Source organism: Lacerta agilis, chromosome 16 (assembly GCF_009819535.1).
Source record: "Lacerta agilis isolate rLacAgi1 chromosome 16, rLacAgi1.pri, whole genome shotgun sequence".
Lineage (NCBI taxonomy): Eukaryota > Metazoa > Chordata > Lepidosauria > Squamata > Lacertidae > Lacerta > Lacerta agilis.
Genome location: NC_046327.1, coordinates 16,151,448 through 16,171,590, shown reverse-complemented (window position 1 = coordinate 16,171,590; position 20,143 = coordinate 16,151,448). Strand labels below are relative to the sequence as shown.

Here is a 20,143-nt window from a genome sequence, read left to right as displayed (position 1 = left end):
CACACACACACAAACCCAATACGTGACACCAAGTAGGCTGCCCCTTGAGATACAGGCTTTGCTTGTCCAACTTGCCTGGGAGTGTGACATTAAAAAAAAAAAAGCTTAAGAGAATTGCACTATTTTATTTATTTATTTTTCAAATTTTATTTATACTTTTCAAATTTATAAATTTCATTAATTTTACAATCATTTCTACATTTCAAAACTTGACTTCCTTCTCCCTCTTTCTGTGGTTCCTTACATTTATTTTTAATATCCCCTGCATTAACTTAATTTGCTCATTTATTCATCTACTTTAAATATATACTCTTATAAAACTGCAGGTTATTACAACAGTCCTGCCAATGATCTTATCTGTTTCTAATTTATCTGCAAATATTCAATAAACCATTTCTATTTCTTTATTTAAAAAAAGTTTCTTATCTTGATTTCTTTTACTTCCAGTAAGTTTTGCCATTTCTGCGTATTCCCATAAGTTGTTGCATCCATTTTTCCTTTGCTGGGACTTCTGCTTTTTTCCATTTTTGGGCGAGTAGCATTCGAGCTGCTGTGAATAAGTTTCTGTACATTTCAGTTCTGTCCCTATAATTCCCAAAAAGAAAAGCTTCTGGGTTTTGTTTTGTTTTTACAAAGGTTATTTTAAACATCCTTTTCATTTCATTATACATCATTTCCTACTATTTTAGTCTCTCGTCATCACGATTGTGCACACGCAGCATGCAAGCAAGGGAGAGCGCCGTTCCACAAACATTCATTTGTTTTCCTCAAACAATGTACCGATGGTTTCGAAGGATGAATCTGCAGCTTTTGGGAAGAGAGGGGTCACAGGGCCAAAAATGGCTCCTCCTGTCTTGTCTTTAACATCCAATGCAAGGTAACAGTAAGCCGGTCGCTGGAATATTAGTGGAAGGGAGCTGCCCGCCGCCATGTAAACATTGCTCTTTAATCAGTATATCTTGACTTCTTGGTTACCTTTCTGCTGCAGTAAGAAGTTGGCTACGCAGACAGTTCATAAGTTAATAACCATATTACCTGTTAATGAGCGGGCACAACCAATGCTGTTGGCCTTTCAGCCTTGGTCAGTTCTAGGGCTACATCCACCCAGTCACCCTCACTTGATAATGAAGGCGCTAACCAAGGGCATAAGGCATAGCTATGTGGCCTTTTATAATACCTTCCTATACTATTTTATCCATTTCTCCCTTTGTTTTGCTTGTAGCCTCCTTTCAAGTGCCTCTCCCTCTATCTGTGCAGCATGAAATGAGCAAATCTGAAGTGCTCTTGAACTCTTGCTTCCTTATCTACCTGCTTTCCCGTACTCCCGCCACACATTTTTCATTGCTATTTAATGTGTCGCTTTAGGGTGAAGACTCTCAAACTTGGGAGGGCGAGTAGGGGAAGAAAACAAGGGTGGGGTTCAAGGCAGGTGACTGATGTTGCTCTGCTTGCTGGTGCGTGTGGGAAGTCGTGAGGGCTGCGTTGATTTTCCTTTCCGTTCCTTTCTGCACTTGGTTAATCTCTTCCGCAGTGAATTAAGCCCGGCTGTTTTCACAACTGAGCAACCAAAATCACACCCAGCCCTGCTCTCTGTGCTTGCGCATCTGACCATGTGAAATTTGCAGTCGGAAGTCTTGATAGCTTTCATCCATGTATGTAACTTGATCCCGGTCCACTTACAAACGTGAGGATCATAGCAAACAGCTGCAGCCCATGATGCTTCTCAGTTGGTAGGGCAAGAGTTGTGGCTGTAGACTGAACTTGGGGAAATGATATTTGTTCTTTCTTTCTTTCTGTCTCTTTTCTCATGCGCTCTTTGAGGAGGGGGGTTGAGTCTGCTCTGCTGGCTTTTGAGCTTAACGTTATAAAACAATCGTTATTAATTCACACCCCCATTTGCCTCTTAGGAATCCAAGAACACAAACTGTTGCAGCTTTTGTGGTATGTACAGTACTGGGGCATGGTGGGTGGGTTAGCAACACTTTCTCTGTGCTCACTTGGCAGCGTTAGGTTACAGTCGCCAAAACGGAATGTCTAGTTGACATTTTTGGGTGAGGCGGCTCTAAAGTTTGTTCTGCCCCCCTCCAAAAAAACAAAAAACGATACACTGAGTGTGATTGATTCTCCGTGAAACACCTGGCCCATTCAGGTGACGACCTTGAGCTAGTTTAAGAATTTTGAGAACTTAAAGAAGAAAAGTCACTTGATCCAGGGGCAGTCCACATCTATGGTGGTCTATTCCAGTGTGGTGTAGTGGTTAAGAGCGGTAGACTCGTAATCTGGTGAACGGGGTTCGCGTCTCTGCTCCTCCACATGCAGCTGCTGGGTGACCTTGGGCTAGTCACACTTCTCTCAGCCTCACACAACTCACAGAGTGTTTGTTGTGGGGGAGGAAGGAAAAGGAGAATGTTGGCCGCTTTAAGACTCTTTAGGGTAGTGATAAAGCGGGATATCAAATCCAAACTCCTCCTCCTCCTCCTCTTCTTCTTCTTCATGGTCACACGGGTCATTCATAATGTAAGAATGTTCTTCACAACTGTGAGCAGGACAGTGGGGTGGGGTGAGTGAAGACAAGTGACAACAATGTAAGCATACAACATTGCTGCCTTAACCCTGCTATATTTCCAGCAATGGTCCTGACTTCTTGCCCACCTTGGTTTGGACATTAAGGGTCTGTAGCTACCTATGCTAGCTGTGAGCATTTAGAGATTTTCATCCTTGTTGGAGTCCTCCTTCAACATTTGGGCTGTGCCGCCCTTTCCCCCTACTCTTAAGAAAACTGCATTGTGCAGCTACTTTTTTCGACCGTACATTTGCTAGGTCAGAGGTTTGGTGATCTCTAATGTATTTTTGGAAACCTGTAGAAGCCACAACTCAAGGTGACACAGTGGGTCACAAAGCCTCTTGGGTACTGGACTCCAAAGAACAACAATTACAAGTATCTTGGGATTTGCATCGCAGTCGACGGCATTTTCCAGCGACCTCTTTGGAAATCTGTAAACCAAGGTTCCTCTGGGACAGAGGAACAGCCACATGACGTGGCAGCCTGCCAAGACATCTCAGAGGCTTGCCATGCATTTGTGGCATCCCAGCAGCCACCTGCCGAGCGCCTCTTGTCCTGCTTGTTTGGGGAGGGAGATGGGCAGGGGGCGAGGAGCTGCCACTTCTGATCAGTGAAATCTCTGCCAGGAGAGAGACAAACTTAAGTTGCAGCCAGCAAGGTTTATTTTGGCTGTTGTTGTTGTTGTTGTTGCTGCTGCTGCTGCTGCTGTTGTTGTTGCTGTTGTTGTCTGTCCTAGCGCTTGCCTTCCTCAGTTCTTGCCGGTCTTGTAGACCAACCTTTCCCTCCCCGCCCCTGCCTCCCCCCAAAGTATCCCAAATCATGCTGCCAGAACATATAATTAAGATATCTCAGGCTTGCGTTAATTATTTTAGGTGCCTTGCACCTAAGGAAGATTGGCACATGCTGTGAGTTGCTGGCGACACATTTAGCAGAAAAGATGCTGGCACAGCCATTGGGCCAGAGGTTGATGCCTGCTGATTATAGTCTGCACCAGCGGAGAAATAACTTTCTTTAAAATAAGATTAAAATCTCACAATGATTACATTTTATTTCAGCATTGTTTTGTTACGTTTGTACAATAGTCTTTCGTAATGCATGCTTGGCCCGTAATGCATGTGTTCTGATTTCAAGGATCCAGAAGGACATGGCTGGTTATTGAGGAGCCAGATTGGTGTGTGGCTCAGGGGTAGGTACCCAATTTGGTGCCATCTAGATTAGGGCTAGGCAATTTCTTTTTTTACAGCATCGCAACCTATATCACCAGCTAAAGGATCACCAGAGCCGGATTTAGGTTTGATGAGGCCCTATTAAGCTACTGAAGGTCATGGGGCCCTTTATATGTCCAGCTGTCCTTTGTCAACAACAAATTGTTGCTGTTCTTTGTGTTCAATATATGCTATATGGTAATTTATGAACCTAATAGGTATCTACCGTATATACGTGAGTATAAGCCGACTTTTTCAGCCCATTTTTTGGGCTGAAAAAGCCGCCCTCGGCTTATACTCAGGTGAAGCGGGCGGCTGCAAAGGGACAAGCGGCAAGAAAGGGATCCTTTCTTTCTGCTTGTCTCCCCTGCCCTGCCGATCCCCCATCTGTGCCTGCTCTCTGATCCCTCGTCCTGTGCCTGCTCTGTGCGAGGATCGCCTCCTCCTCCTCCCGTCCCTTCTCCCCGAAGGGGAACAGAGGTAGCGACGGGGGCAGCGGGAGCAGGACAAGTATCGAGCAGGCGCGCGAGCCGGCTCAGCCCCAGAGAGCCTGTTGCTTTTGCCCCATCCCATCCCAGCTCAGTCCGCCATAGAAACTGCCCACCCTGAAACTACCACCCCTGAAACCTTCCCAGAATCTGCTCCCTTAATTCCTCCTGAATATGCCCCCTCCCCCTGAGCCCTCCCTGTAAAGAGACCCTTTCTTTCCAAGCCTTCCCTCTTAACCCCTGCCCATCCCAGCTCTGCCCACTGTAGAAACTGCGCTGAGACTCTATGATTCTGTGCCTGCTCTACCCCTGCCCATCCCAGCTCTGCCCACTGTAGAAACTACGCTGAGACTCTATGATCCTGTGCCTGCTCTACCCCTGCCCATCCCAGCTCTGCCCACTGTAGAAACTGCGCTGAGACTCTATGATCCTGTGCCTGCTCTGCGCAACGCATCAGGGAGGGAAAAGTGGGGAGAAAGTGCTCCTCGATGCTTTTCCTCTCCGATGACTTGCACAGAGCAGTCACTGCTCTGTGCGAGGATCGCCTCCTCCTCCTCCTCCCGTCCCTTCTCCCCGAAGGGGAACAGAGGTAGCGATGGGGGCAGCGGGAGCAGGAGGAGGACAAGTATCGAGCAGGCGCGCGAGCCGGCTCAGCCCCAGAGAGCCTGTTGCTTTTGCCTCCATCCCATCCCAGCTCAGTCCACCATAGAAACTGCCCACCCTGAAACTATCAACCCCTGAAACATTCCCAGAATCTGCTCCCTTAATTCCTCCCTGAATATGCCCCCTCCCCCTGAGCCCTCCCTGTAAAGAGACCCTTTCTTTCCAAGCCTTCCCTCTTAACCCCTTCCCCCATCCCAGCTCTGCCCACCCTAGAAACTACCCACCCTGAAACTTTCCCAGAATATGCCCCCTTGCCCTTGATGCCCTCCCTAAATATGCCCCAACCACCCCTGAAACCTTCCCAGAATCAACCCCCTTCCCCCTTAATCCATTCCAGAATCTCCCCCTTTAATTCCTCCCTGAATATGCCCCCTCCCCTGAGCCCTCCCTGTAAAGAGACCCTTTCTTTCCAAGCCTTCCCTCTTAACCCCTGCCCATCCCAGCTCTGCCCACCCTAGAAACTGCCCCCATCCCAGCTCTGCCCACCCTAGAAACTGCCCCCATCCCAGCTCTGCCCACCCTAGAAACTGCCCACCCTGAAACTTTCCCAGAATATGCCCCTTTGCCTCTCATGCCCTCCCTAAATATGCCCCACCCACCCTGAAACCTTCCCAGAATCTGCCCCCTTCCCCCTTAATCCATTCCAGAATCCCCCTTAATTCCTCCCTGAATATGCCCCCTCCCCCTGAGCCTCCCTGTAAAGAGACCCTTTCTTTCCAAGCCTTCCCTCTTAACCCCTGCCCATCCCAGCTCTGCCCACCCTAGAAACTGCCCACCCTGAAACTTTCCCAGAATATGCCCCCTTGCCTCTCATGCCCTCCCTAAATATGCCCCACCCACCCTGAAACCTTCCCAGAATCTGCTTCCTTCCCCCTTAATCCATTCCAGAATATTCCCCTTGCCCCCTGAAATGTACCCACAATATGCCCTCTTACCCCCTGAGCCCTCCCTGTAAGAGACCCTTTCTTTCCAAGCCTTTTATTGGTATTTATTTTTATTTTTGAAATTTACCAGTAGCTGCTGCATTTCCCACCCTCGGCTTATACTTAAGTCAATAAGTTTTCCCAGTTTTTTGTGGTCAAATTAGGTGCCTCGGCTTATATTTGCGTCGGCTTATACTCGCGTATATACGGTAAAGCCATTTACACATGCAGAATGTAGGCACCCTATATATAGAAATGAGCAAACCAGTGATATTTTAGGGAGCAGGCTAGCAGGCGGGGCCCATTACTTACATCATAGGAGCCTACACAACACAGAACACTGTTGCTGTATGTAGGTTTGATTTTATTTGTTTTTTATCTTATATTCTGGAAATGTATATCCAGTTTTTTTTTTCCTTTTAAATTTTTTTGGGGGGCCCAAAAGAGTGGGGCACTAAGCTGTAGCTTGTTTAGCTTATATGTAAATCTGGCACTGAAGATCGCAATATAATGATGTATCGCGATGCCTGAAATAAGGGTGGGACAACTATGTTGAGCCGAACAGCAGGGGCTGAGCAATATCAGGTTTTCAAATCACGATGTCTGAAATAAGGATGGAGCTATGTAGAGGCACTGGCTGGCTTCATGGTTTTCCCCCGCATGGTGGTTTTTACCGGCACCTTTTCTTGTGATTGGCTGCCCCTCCAGGAGGAAGGAGAGAGCTGAGCAACAGAGTTAACAAGGGCTGCAGGAATCGAGAGAAGCATTGGCTGGCTTCCCCATTTCCCCCACGTTAAGAGTTTTGCATAGCGGACGCACAAACACACATCGTGTATATTGCCGGGTCAAAAGTTGTGAAACTGATATCACGATATGGACTTTAAACTGGTTTTGAACCGTATATCGCCTGCCCTGACACACCTCATGGTGCACGATATATTGCCAAGTCAAAAATATGAAACTAATATCACGATATGGACTTCAAACCAGTTTTGGACGGTATATCAATATATGACCCAGGCCTATTCTATATACTTTTGGACTACAGCTTCCATGATCCCTGACCATTGAGCCAAGGCTTACAGAAAGTCTGAATTAAAAGGTAAAGGGCCCTTGACAGTTAAGTCCAGTCACGAACGACTCTGGGGTTGTGGCGCTCATCTCGCTTTACTGGCCGAGGGAGCCGACGTTTGTCTGCAAACAGTTTTTCTGGGTATGTGGCCAGCATGACTAAGCCACTTCTGGCGAAACCAGAGCAGCGCACGGAAATGCCATTTACCTTCCCGCCGGAGCGGGTACCTTCTTGCACTTCGACGTGCTTTCAAACTGCTAGTTTGGCAGAAGCTGGGACTGAACAACGGGAGCTTACCCCATCGCGGGGATTCGAACCGCCGACCTTCCGATCGGCATGCCCTAGGCCCAGTGGTTTAGAACACAGCGCCACCTGCGTCCCAAGTCTGAATTACATTAGTGCAAATTATAATTAAATGTTTTCTTAAGAATCAGCAAAGTAGTAGTATCCCCCCCCCCGAGGTTTGTTTGTTTGTTTGCTTTAATTATCATAGCATTTATACCGCCTTCTCTGCTTCATAGAGGACACCTAAAGCCATGCAGAATACGATTAAAAACAATACAAAGCTAAGCAAAAAGATTAAAACATAAATTCCTTTTAAAAATTAATAATGTTGAAAGTTCCCCTGGAAAATAATTGAAAGACTGTTCTAGCATGTTGCCTCAAAAACAAGCATTTTGCTTCTATATAAACTTAGGAACTTTTATCACAGAAAGGTACTTGTGAAAATTCTGCCGTTTTAAGTCTTACTATTTAACAAGTAGGAAACCCACATCTGTATATCAGTACTGATTATATATATATATATATATATATATATATATATATATATATATATATATATATATATATACATACACGCACACACACACACACACACTCATTTAGGTGGTACTGAATTTCCAAAATCAAGGAACCACAGTGTGAGAGAGGACCAAGGGTGCCAGAGAGGACTATAAAAAAGTTAGCCATGAATGCAGACAGCCTTGTGGGAGGAAATGGTATTTGCAAATCTGGGGGTGGTTCACTGTTCCGAGTATCCAGTTGCCGTCTGATCGTATATATTCCCCGAACAGGAGTTGAAAATATAAACTGACCAAAAATGCACACTGAACATGAGAAATACAAATTAGCTTTATATTTCCTTCCTTTCCAATTCTCCAGGTAAAAACATTGATCTTTCTACTGCTCCCTTTTTCTTTTTCAGCTGGAAGTGAAAATTACAAACTGTGTTTCATTTATTTATTTGTTGCAGCTTTAGCTATCAGGCTGTGTGTTATGTGCAAAAGACCAGGGTTAAACTTCTCTTCTCTCTCTCTCTCTCTCTCTCTCTCTCTCTCTCTCTCTCTCCCCCTGCCCCCAATGTAAAGCAGGGGTCAGCAACCTTTTTCAGCCATGGGCCGGTCCACCGTCCCTCAGACCATGTGGTGGGCTGGAATATATTTTGGGGGGAAATATGAACAAATTCCTATGCCCCACAAATAACCCAGAGATGCATTTTAAATAAAAGCATACATTCTACTCATGTAAAAACACCAGGCAGGCCCCACAAATAACCCAGAGATGCATTTTAAATAAAAGGACACATTCTACTCATGTAAAACCACGCTGATTCCCGGACCGTCCGCTGCCCAGACTGAGAAGGCGATTGGGCCGCATCCGGCCCACGGGCCTCAGGTTGCCTATCCCTGGTGTAAAGGAAACAGTAGGAATATCCAGTAGCAGGCTCTAGGGTGAAAGGTAATGTATTAAAATCTTTTACCAAAGGAGATCTGGTTAAAAGATCTATCTTTGGATCGACTTGGAAATATTTACTATGTAAAGGGTGGGTGGGGGAAAAGGTTCTCCATAGCCCTGTTTCAGAAAACTACCATTGGTTCTCCCAATGGCTTCTCCCAATGAATCCTGAGAACTGCAATATGCTTTGAGATAGGAGACCCTTCTCAGAGCTACAGTTCTCAGCACCCTTAACAAACCACAGTTCCCAGGATTCCTTAAGGGGAGCCATAATTGTTTAAAGTGGTATAAAAGTCTTTTAAACATACGTTTTGGATACTATGTTTTTGAAAGGGACACTCTAGGTGAATCTAACAAAAACCCATTTGCAAACATCTGCATCATTCGGATATTATATAAGGCTTGAAGAATAATGGCTGCAGGACAGGAAGTCTCCTGTTCAGCTGTTTCTTTTATTATTGTCTGGGACTTTTGTTGTTCACCCCCCCACCCCGGGGGCAAAACAATAAATCATAATTACGAAAATACTTTTTCATTGGCCATGTAGTGTTTCCAGCCTTCCAACTGCCGTTATTGATTGGTTGAATTGTTAGCATCGCTTGGGGGGCAGTTAGTCCTCCATTGCCTCGGGTGTAGAGTGTTAAACCCCACCTTCCTTCTCTTCTCCGCCCCCCCCCCCCGCATTTTTAATTAAGAGCCTTTTGTCACCAGGATTATATTAATCTGCCTTATTTGTTCCTTTGACAAATGATGGGGAGTTCTGTGGACAAAACCTGTGAATCTTTAATCTCCACATTTGAAACAGGAGTTCAAGACCCCTCTCTTTTGGTGTTATAATGATGCAGAAGTTGTCACCAGTGCCTTTGCTTTTCCTGCCAGTACACAGCTCTGGCTTCTCATGTTAACGGCATTTTGTGTCTGCCGAACTTTAGTTTTGTGTGTCAGTTCCCCACCCCCCATTGTACCAAACTTGAGAAAGCAATTTACACGATTGGACATTCCCTTTAGTGAGATCTGGAATCTTTCAAATGTCACTTTCTTTCCGTGGACCTCAGGCCAGGTTAGCTTCCCTCCCACCTTCCTCATATCGTTCCATAACTTGTTTTCAGCTTTCGCGAAGTAATCTGATGCACGAATTTCAGAGTAGATTAAGTTTTCCATCTATTTTCTCCATTAAAAACTATGTCCATTCAAATCAACAGCTTTAGACAGTGTGTAAACGGATGTGGCTATATTTATGCCCAATGTATTGTTCTGGTGTACTTTATGCATTATAATAAAAAAAGAAGGAAGATTTGTGGTAGTTTAATCTGCTTCTCTTCCAGACTGTATTGCTTCTTTCAGACTTGAATGTTTTTATTAGGCTCATATTCTCTGGGGGGTTTTCAAACTATATTTCACAATCAAATTTATGCAATTCCAGTTGTACAATAGTAATTTATTTATAGAAGCTAAATAAGAGTAGGTGCTGGATCAGTTTGTAACTTTCACCTTTCCTCTACCCTCCTTCAAGAATAAGTTTGAAAGACTTACTGGCTGTGTTAACATGTTAATGACAAGCAGACTTTCTTACTTACTGGGATTGATCATGAATGGTGTTCAATTGCTTCCTCTGCTTCTCTCCTTGTGTAAGCAGGATAAACCAACCAGAAATCCTGAGACTGAACCAGGGGTTGTTTGCTACTGCCTTACAAGCCGCACAATCAATAAGCCAACAAATACCTTGGCTTGATTTGAATGTAACGGGCAGGCAAAGCTTGCTGGCTTGGTTATCCCACTCATACCAAGGGAAGAGTGATTGGACAGCATGCAATTGTGTCCTGCACATTCACACTGTGATAAGCCAGAAAGTTGGGTCTATTGTTATGTGTGAAAGTGGCCAGTGAGTTAGGGGTAGTATTCATTAGGTAGAAATTGAGTAAAGACTCTACAGCTCTGTCCTTTCAGGTTGTGCCTAACAACAAAGTTCTCTTCCTGTTGCCCTAGCCATAAGTGCATTTTTACTTACTGTATAGCTGTGACCAACCATTGTTGATTGAGACACACCTGGTGCTCTCAGGGGCTCATGTTCACATGCTTAAGCTCTCATAATCTGATGAAGGTCACCCAAATGTGTGAACTGTCTCCACTGGGGGGTGGGGAAGTGTTTTGAGTTGACATGACTCGCAAGTTCTATCTGTGGTGCTTAATAAATACAGTCGTACCTTGGATCCTGAATGCCTTGGTACTCAGATGTTTTTGCTCCCGAACGTTGCAAACTGGTTTCTGTCACAGTGTCCCGTTGCAGCAGAAGGGGTTTAGTCATGCTGGCCACAGGACCCGGAAAGCTGTCTGTGGACAAACGCCAGCTCCATCAGCCTGAAAGCAAGATGAGCGCCACAACCCCATAGTCGCCTTGGACTGGACTTAACCACCCAGGGGTCCTTTGCCTTTAACCTTGTGCTGTCCTACTCCCCAACCCTTAGGCTCAACTGGGATGTAAGACAAGGTGAGGTCCTGGACACAAAGGTTCAGAGCAGGGGAGGTTCAGGCCTTTGACAGTGGAGTGCTTGGAGAGAGAGGGTGACAGTGGCACATTCTCAGGCCCCACAGATTCTTCCGGTATTAGCGCTTCTGGGGCTGTCCATGAACACCTTTCCCCTTCAGGTACAGAGCCCTCATCTCGCATCACCTGGTGAAGATTCCTATCCAGCTCCTGCTCGTCCCAGTTTAGGATCTCTTAGATCCATTGTGCTTATTCAACAGGTTGGTGTTACCATCTCTTCAATTTGCCCCCCCCCCAACAGATTCTTCCTACTCGGAACCCCAGATGTCCAACAGCAATTGAACCACTACAGTCGGCAGCTCTGGCAAGGAACACACAACAACATTAGCCCCGTCCCGCTTTCCGGAGCAGACCAGAAAGCCGAAGCCATCCTTAACTGTGAATTTTGTGAATTCTCCTCGGGTATATCCAGAGCATTCGCCGTCATTACCGCGACAACATGGAGGGAAGAAGCTCTTCAAGTGTAAGATTGCTCCTTTTACACAGGCTTTAAGTAAGTATTTGTACAAAAGAGTTTTCTTACAACTTCGGTGGACTTTTGTGGTTTAAATGCATAGGCCTCATTCAACTTGTCACGCTGAGCCAAACCGTGGCTTAGTGTGAGCACATGAAATGTGCATGTTCCCGGGGAGCCGCTGTGTTCCTCCTCAGGCGTTCTGCAGGTGTGTTGTGCTGCGCTAAGCCATGGTTTGGCTTAACATGTGACCCAAACCCAGGTTCATGGTTTAGCTCTCCCAGACAAGCCACGAACTCTAAATCATAGGGCAAATCTTGCTGGTGTAAGATTAGACATGCATACAGCTGTATGCAGGTGTACCGCGCACTGCAGAATCCTGCAAATATTAGTTATGTTAAAAAGTAGCAAGCCCTTCGTCCCCAACATGATGGGAAATTAAAATGGATCAGTGTAAGAACTAACTCCAGCACAGATTTTGCCTAAATCTGCATTGGAGTTAGGTATATATGTTTTGTATGTCTGCTCAGCATTTAGTCTCATTGAGTTTGGTGGGGCTTATTCCCAGGTAAGGGAGTATGGGATTACAGCCTCAGTTTGGGGAATTGGCTGGGCCAAGTTGTATCTTGCCTCTTGTCCCTTTCATGTCTGTTTCCAGTCTTATTCTCCCATAAGCCACATTTCCTTCCATCAAAATGTGCAGTTTCTCTTGAAACACAGATTTCGGAATTAGATTGCATCGCTGATGTTTTATTAATCGTTCATCTGCCCTGGCCTTTCTGCTGGAGGAGCCAGGGCAGCGAACATTAACCATAAAATAACATCCACGATAATCATGAAACAATTCATTAAAATTAAAATTCAATAAACCTCTCGAATAAAAATAATTCTCTTGAGTGGTGTACATAATAAGTTCTGAAAATTTATTAATTTGAATAATTAAAACAATATGCTATATGTAGGATTAGTATATTATCACATGAGGAAGCAGAAAAGTTGTGTTTCATATATGAACAGAGGTGTAGGAAATGGGAAATCATTGTACTTGTTACTCTTTCATTCATGCCATTTTCAAATGTCTGAAACCCCTCTGTCAGTTGAGGTTTTGCCTATCACTGGACATTTGTGGTCCGCTTGCCAGTAAACACTCGATGTTGTTTAATTGGCCATTATTTCACTGGAGATTAGTCACTGTAGTATTATAGTGCCACAAGCAACATGGTGATTTATTAAAGTCCTAATGCATTGCAGGTGGAAAACTTTAAATAATACAATTTGCAATGCTATGTTCTGTCTGGAATTACTTCTGAGACTGGTCATAAAGTTCATATGCACAGGGGAGAAAATACGAAAATTCAGGGGTGCAAGAAGTGTGGGTGTTATTCATATGTACCAAAACCTGTTTGTGTCTGTTCTTAGAAACAGGTGCATGGGCTATTTGTGCCATAAGTATTACACTTTGATACACTCTAAAAACACAAGTTGGCGACTCCAGAGAATGCACCTGCCTCATTTAGAAATAACCTGGGAAGTAGCCTTCACTGCCATCTGTATTTTCTGCTTTGAGTGAAGGTGCAAGGCAAACTCTCCCGACGCGAATCTTCCCACTGCCTCTTTCCCCTTATTTCCTTTAGTAGAGGTTGACATTGCCCTGAAGCAAGAGGAAATTTAGAAACCAGCCTAGGGGAAGCAATAGTGAATTCCTATTGACTGTGTAGTGTTCCGCAGTCAGCAAAACCTTTATTCTCCTAACTGTGAATCACTGAAGTTGATTTTACTCAAAAGTTTTCACAGAAACTATATGGAAGGTTCTCACAGAACTGGAAATGGGGTTGCCATGTCTACCCTCTTGCTATAGTATAGGCTTGTCCTTCGGAATTTAAGAATGCGATTGTGCAACTAGTTTGCATGTAGGTACCATAATTTTGGGAAGCTCTGCAGTGAAGGTAGCCTCTGGCATTGGAACCAGAGTTCTCGACTTGTGAAGCTGCAGTCCCCGTGGAATGATGAGCAGTTCATAGGGGAGACCCCCAGTTTATATGTGTAACGAATCAGACCGTGCTTCAGAGTATGACTCTACTTCCACCTCTATCCCAAGTACTGGGATGTGGATATACCACCCCTAGTTGAATCAGTGATTGGTACTGTGACCTCCTTGAGTAGTTTCCCACTTTGGGAGTTATTTCTTTTGCTTCCTAGAATGCTTTTCATGGCCATGCATCTCCACCTTGTTCCTTTCCAGCGCTACTCTGGGTTTCAACGGCCTGGGACCAAAGTAAACCTGATCAGCCTGTTGGCTCTTTATTATTATTATTATTATTATTATTATTATTATTATTATTATTATTATTATTAATTTTAGCTACAGTTCGGCTTTGGTGCAGACGTAACCTTGGTTGACCTCTTAAGCATGGCTTCAAATACTGGTTAAAAGGAATCCTTAATCAAGTTAACATGGGTGCTGATGCAACGGTTGACCATAATTACATGGGACTCATGTGAGGAAAGAGGGAGAGGGAACTTGTGATCTGGTGGGCCCACACCAGTCTTCAAACCACATTTAAGAGGTCAACCAGTGTCAAGTCTGCACCAGCCTTGGGAATGCACAAACCTTAGCTTTTGGAAGCTCACCATGACACATTTTGATAACTTGCTTTTATGAAATAATAGAGAATGGTATCTCTAGCTTCTTGGGGGGAGGGGGAAACAACCCCAACATTACCCAGTGGTTGTGGTTCCACAGCACCCTGTTTTGAGCCTTTCCACTACTCCCTGTGTTTCTAGATCTGCTTTTACTATGCACGTGGAAGCTGGGCATTCAGCAGTTCCTGAGGAAGGACCCAAAGATCTCCGCTGTCCTCTCTGTCTGTACCACACCAAATATAAACGGAACATGATTGACCATATCGTCCTTCATAGAGGTAAAGGCACCCCACAGGAATGTACCAGTGGGCCAACGTGGGTCTGTACTAACGGCCCTATTGATCATTGGAAAGCCCAGTGCCCCTGGAAAGAGGATGGTGATATTCATCATCAGTTGTTTTGTCTTCAGCATCCTGGTAGTTAAAAGTAAACAAAACGAACAGGGAAGATGCAAGGGGTTGTTTCACTGCTCTTAGAACTTTCTTGTTTACTACATGCGCACTTCTGATTAAATGTTCATGATAACATGTGCGTATCACTAACGTTATACATCAATTCCACCTCTGTGCCATCTTATGCCTAGAATGTCTTTCTGGGCCGGGCATCAAGCTTCACCTGGTGTTCCAGCACAGAACTGCAAAACAAAAAACAAAATCCCAAACATGGCTTCTTGTGGGTTTTCTCTCTCCTCACCCTGCTTTGCTTGTTAAGAATCTAAAGAGGAATTTCAGATTCTGTTGCTGCTGAATATAAGCTCGGAAGAGACAGCTGTTTGGACTCTTCAGGCTGGGATTCCTGCCCATAGTTATCACACTTGATGCTTAGAGATGGTCTGTTGGCTATCGAAAACCATGCCCATGTGTTGGGGTGGCATTCTGCCTGATCACGGGCTGAGCAGCCTCCCCCAGCAGGATATCGGCGGTGAGATATGAGAACTGTATGTGCCTTCTCTCCAGGAGGAGATCTTTTGTTTGGGGTTCTTTCATGCTGGCGCACACATGGCAACTCCTTCTCTTGCTTCTGAGCAGGGTACGCAAGAAGACTCGAGCTCGGTTATTTTCTGGCTGGGCAGGAAAGGCAGGCCAACGACTTTCACAGATGGCCCTCCAACGAGAAAACAAAAACAAAACAAAAATCCAACAGCAAAAATCTCCTGGGATTCGAGATGAGTGTAACAGAGACACCTCAGTGAATGCTAACAATGGCTTCCAGTGTTGAGCTTACCCTCTGAGGGAGTTATATCGCCAGAACGGCCAGAGCCTGTTGACCTCTGGGGCATGTTGGAATGGGCTATCTGTTTTACAAGACTTTTTAAGGTTCTTTTTTTTTTCAGTGGTGAGGGGAGGCATGTCCAGAGAGGCTTCTAGAGCTAGCGTTTAATTTTGTTTCATACTTTCTGGAGTGCCTAAGTGGCAGAGCTGTCAACCTTCCTTTGTATTTATTTTATTTTTTGCATTGGGAAACGGCCATAGCTGTCAAATTTCCCTTTTTTTTTGCAATGGGAACGGCGCTGGAATAGGGGAATTTCCTGCAAAAAAAGGAAAAGTTGACAGCTATGTTAAGTGGTTCAGCTGAGCTCCTGGTTCTTTCTGAGTTTTTTGTTTTGTTTTTTGAGGTGTTTCAGCTGTTTCTGGGGTGTGCTGCTTTTTATCTATTTTTGACCACTTTTGCATTGTAAATAGGCATGCCCCCCCCAAAAAAACATGGATGAAAACAAAAGCTGTTAAATGAAATTAGCACCTTTGCTGCCCCAGCTTTTTTTTTTTTTGCTGTGAACTAGCATGCATATTCTGCTAAGTCGTTTTTTCATAGCCTTCGTGAAAGAAGTGGCCAGGTCACATTTTAAACCCCGCTGAACCTCCGTGCTGATTTCTCCACCCCGAGGTGACCCTCTCATTAAGCAGCCACTTGCCTCTTGGGAAGAAGCGCACAGGCGTGCCCGTTTTGGAGGAACAGCACATGGGCTGCATATCCCTTGAGCGGAAGCTGAAAGCAGGTCTTGTGAGTCTTTTATCTGACTTCGCGTCCATGCAAAAGGGGAAAAAAGAAAGGCTTTCTTATGTGGCAAAAAGCACAATTTTGCGCTTTTTAAAATAAAATAAAGTGAACCAAAGCTATCATTAGAATGGAGAGAAATCCAAATTCGTTGGAAGTTTAGTTACAGGTAGGTAGCCGTGTTGGTCTGCTGTAGTCGAAACAAAATAAAAAATTCCTTCCAGTAGCACCTTAGAGACCAACTAGGTTTATTATTGGTATGAGCTTTCGTGTGCATGCACACTTCTTCAGATACCAGCACACGAAAGCTCATACCAATAACAAACTTAGTTGGTCTCTAAGGTGCTACTGGAAGGATTTTTTTTTATTTAGTTGGAAGTCTGTGAAAAAACCCCTGCCCCCTCAGATAACCAGTTTAGCCCTATTAAAATAAGTTAGCCTTTTAACATGGTCATAAAAGTCTAGCTTATTTATTTATTCTCTCTTGCTCCTTAATCGCCTTTCGTCAAGTATCTCAAGTGCTGTTCAAGGAATCAGCTATGTGATGCAGTGAATTACTCCATTTGTGCCATGGACTGTAATGTTTCATTAGCATTACAAGGTCTTTATGCCAGGGTCATAGCCATATACCCCCATATTACAGGTGAAACTCGAAAAATTAGAATATCGTGGAAAGGTTCATTTCTTTCAGTAATTCAACTTAAAAGGTGAAACTAATATATGAGATAGACTCATGATATGCAAAGCGAGATATGTCAAGCCTTTATTTGTTATAATTGTGATGATTATGGCGTACAGCATTTCAACTTTGGGGTTTTCATCAGCTGTACACCATAATCATCACAATTATAACAAACAAAGGCCTGACATATCTCGCTTTGCATGTCATGAGTCTATCTCATATTTTAAACTCCAGAACTAATGAAAAACAATTGCTTACATAAATGGACTTTCCACGATATTCTAAGTTTTCGAGTTTCACCTGTATGTTTAGGGTTAGTGTACCTTTTGTGTCGTACAGTCTTTCTCCTGAAGAACTTTCTCCTGTTGTTTGCTTTCTCTCTTTTCGTGAGATCAGGCTGATACTATTAACAGCAAAAAAAAGAAAAGAAAAAGAGGTAGTGTCCAATGTTTATTTCATGGCTGTTTCATCATTTTCTGGGATATTGTTGCACATACAGTGGTGCCCCGCTAGACGAATGCCTCGTTAGACGAAAAACTTGCTAGACGAACGGCATTTGCTAGCGGAAGGCTGCCCCGCAAGACGAAAATGTCAATGGGGCTGCCTCACAAGATGAAAAAAAAAAAATTTCGTCGCGAAAACCTCCGCTCTGCATTGCCGCTTCGCTAGACGAAAAATTCGCTGTACGAAGACACTCATAGAACGAATTATTTTCATCTAGCGGGGCACCACTGTATATTGAACCAGAAATTGATTCCATACCATTTAGCTCTCAGCTTCCCTTTTAAAATAATCCTGGAAGTTCTCTCTGCCATTTCTTCCCTCACACGACACCATTCCATAGCAAGCTAGTGTTAGGAAGATGACACCTTTAATAATTAACTGGTTTAAGTCTGGGGAATAGGTAATTTTGTCTCTTGTGCCTTCACCCAGACACCCTATAGTCTCAAAAGGATATGAGAACTTTCATTTAAATAGACAGCAGTGGAGTTGGTTCTACTCAAAAGTAGAATGCACACCAGGCTTCCTTAAACCACAGGTAAGGGTTGTTTGGTGCAAGGAGTAGGGCTTTTTAAAAAAAGAAAAAAGGAGGAATGTGTTTTCTCCTTAAACTTACAGGCTTCAGGATGTTATCAATCTGCCGCAGAGAGTTCTTTGTCGCTTACCTTGAACACCATCCTAAGTGCAGTTTTAACTTACCTTATATGGGAACAGAGGGAGCTGGGACTCTTTATGTACTTCGTCAGGCTTTAAGGAGGGATTTTTAAAGACCAGGAACGGGTTGTTGCATGGGCACACTGGCAGTAAGGAATAGCCTTTCTGGCTAACAAATGCACTTGAGTTCCCTAACAGGATAACCTCCTGAACCCTTTTGGCACTCCTGTTCCCCGAGCTGTGGAAGTGCAAATCTGTGCCCAGCCAGAGCTTTTCCAGATAATGCAATTTGCTGCCGCTATCTTCTATTAAGGCATTCCCATGCTGCCTTTGAAGAGATGCCCTGACAGTTTTTTCCAGTGCCGAACGCAGTCTACCACGAACAATATGCCCGAGGCCTTTAATTTTCCCTCTAAGTACAGTTACTGTTTTACACTACTCAGCAGAAGGAAAATTGTGGCGTTGTGAGCACCAGCTACTTTTGCATTCCAGAAAAAAAAGTCACTGAGCAGAACAACTTTTCAAAGGGGTGGGTTAGTACAATAACTTCCACCGTGATCAGACAAACGTGAACGTAACTATTGATTTGTTACTGGATTCCTGTTTATCTAGGTTGATTTCCCCACCCACAGAAATGAAATTCCCAAGTGCAAGAAATTCAGAAATTGTAATTTGGAGTGACCACATATTTAACCATTACTAAAGAATTCTGTTGTTTAAACTGTGGTTGTTCATGAAGGGCAACTTTTATGGTTTTTACCCAAATCAAAATCTTACTGAGGTACCCCTGCAATTTGCGTGGAGAAAGAGCAAGTGCATGCGCCGCTTTTCAGCCCCGCATAGAAAACACATCATGCTGTGCGCATGCTCCATGTCGAGGCCCATAACTGTGGTGCTCTGAATCACACAGTTAGTTCTTTGCCCGGGGGGGGGGGAGTGGGTAAGTCAAGGATTGTGTGCATTGAGACAGCATGCATCATGGCCTTGGATCAGGTGGTTAGACAGTTCAGGGGTCAGCAAACTTTTTCAGCAGAGGCCCGGTCTACTGTCCCTCAGACCTTGTGGGGGGCTGGACTATATTTTGGGGAAAAAATATGAACGAATTTCTATACCCCACAAATAACCCAGAGATGCATTTTAAATAAAAGCACACATTCTACTCATGTAAAAACACGCTGATTCCCAGACCTTCCGCGGGTCACATTTAGAAGGTGATTGGGCCAGATCTGGCCCCTGGACCTTAGTTTGCCTATCCATGGGTTAGCATGGTGCTGATAACGCCAAGGTTGCAGGTTCGATCCCCGTATGGGACAACTGCGTATTCCTGCATTGCTGGAGGTTGGACTAGATGATCCTCAGGGTCCCTTCCAACTCTACGATCTGCTGCAGATTGATGCGACTGACTGTGTGGGCTCTAGACCACAAAATCTTGTTCCAAAATAAAGTTTTTAGACTTTAATGTAGCCAGGGCCAGTCCACCAGTTAGGCAGAATGAGACAATTTTCTCAGAGGACAAGGGTGGCAAACTGATGGCCCACAGGGAGGTCCTGTTTACCTCATTCTCCATGCCTGTCACTTTTCCTCTACATGGAGGTCCTTCCTCAGAGCAAGGCATTCTGGGAGCAGTGACTTCACATTTTTAAGTATTTTTTTAAAAGAATGCCTAGCTGGCCCAGAAAAGTGGGGGCGGGGCAGGGTGGGGCGGGCAGTACAGTGGGGTCAAATAGCAATAAATAAATAAATGAATAAAAATTACAGCCTGTGACAATTGAATTAGACTTTAAATTTATGCAAAATAAGCCCAGAGATTGTTCACAGCAGCAGAAACTGATGGTTAAGTAAATTGGTATGTGTAAGCGGGACAGAAAGCCATTCTCTCTATTCAAACCCAAATGAATAGAATGAAATTTCATTACTAGTGCATTCAGCCATTTCATACTAGAGTCGCCCTTTAAAATTCCTGTGTTAGAGAATGTCAGCTTTCAAGTCCAGGGAGCCTGCAATATTCTTCTATAACA

General features: G+C 44.3%; 1 protein-coding gene across 1 annotated transcript in view; it reads left to right on the top strand.

Annotated features, from left to right (window-relative positions):
- ZNF462 (zinc finger protein 462) overlaps positions 1–20,143 on the top strand; it is a 144,795-nt gene that overhangs the window by 109,608 nt on the left and 15,044 nt on the right. Inside the window, 6 exon segments of the mRNA XM_033173076.1 lie at positions 11,438–11,452; positions 11,455–11,592; positions 11,595–11,630; positions 11,633–11,659; positions 11,662–11,689; positions 14,435–14,571. Coding sequence (XP_033028967.1) covers positions 11,438–11,452; positions 11,455–11,592; positions 11,595–11,630; positions 11,633–11,659; positions 11,662–11,689; positions 14,435–14,571 — 381 coding nt within the window.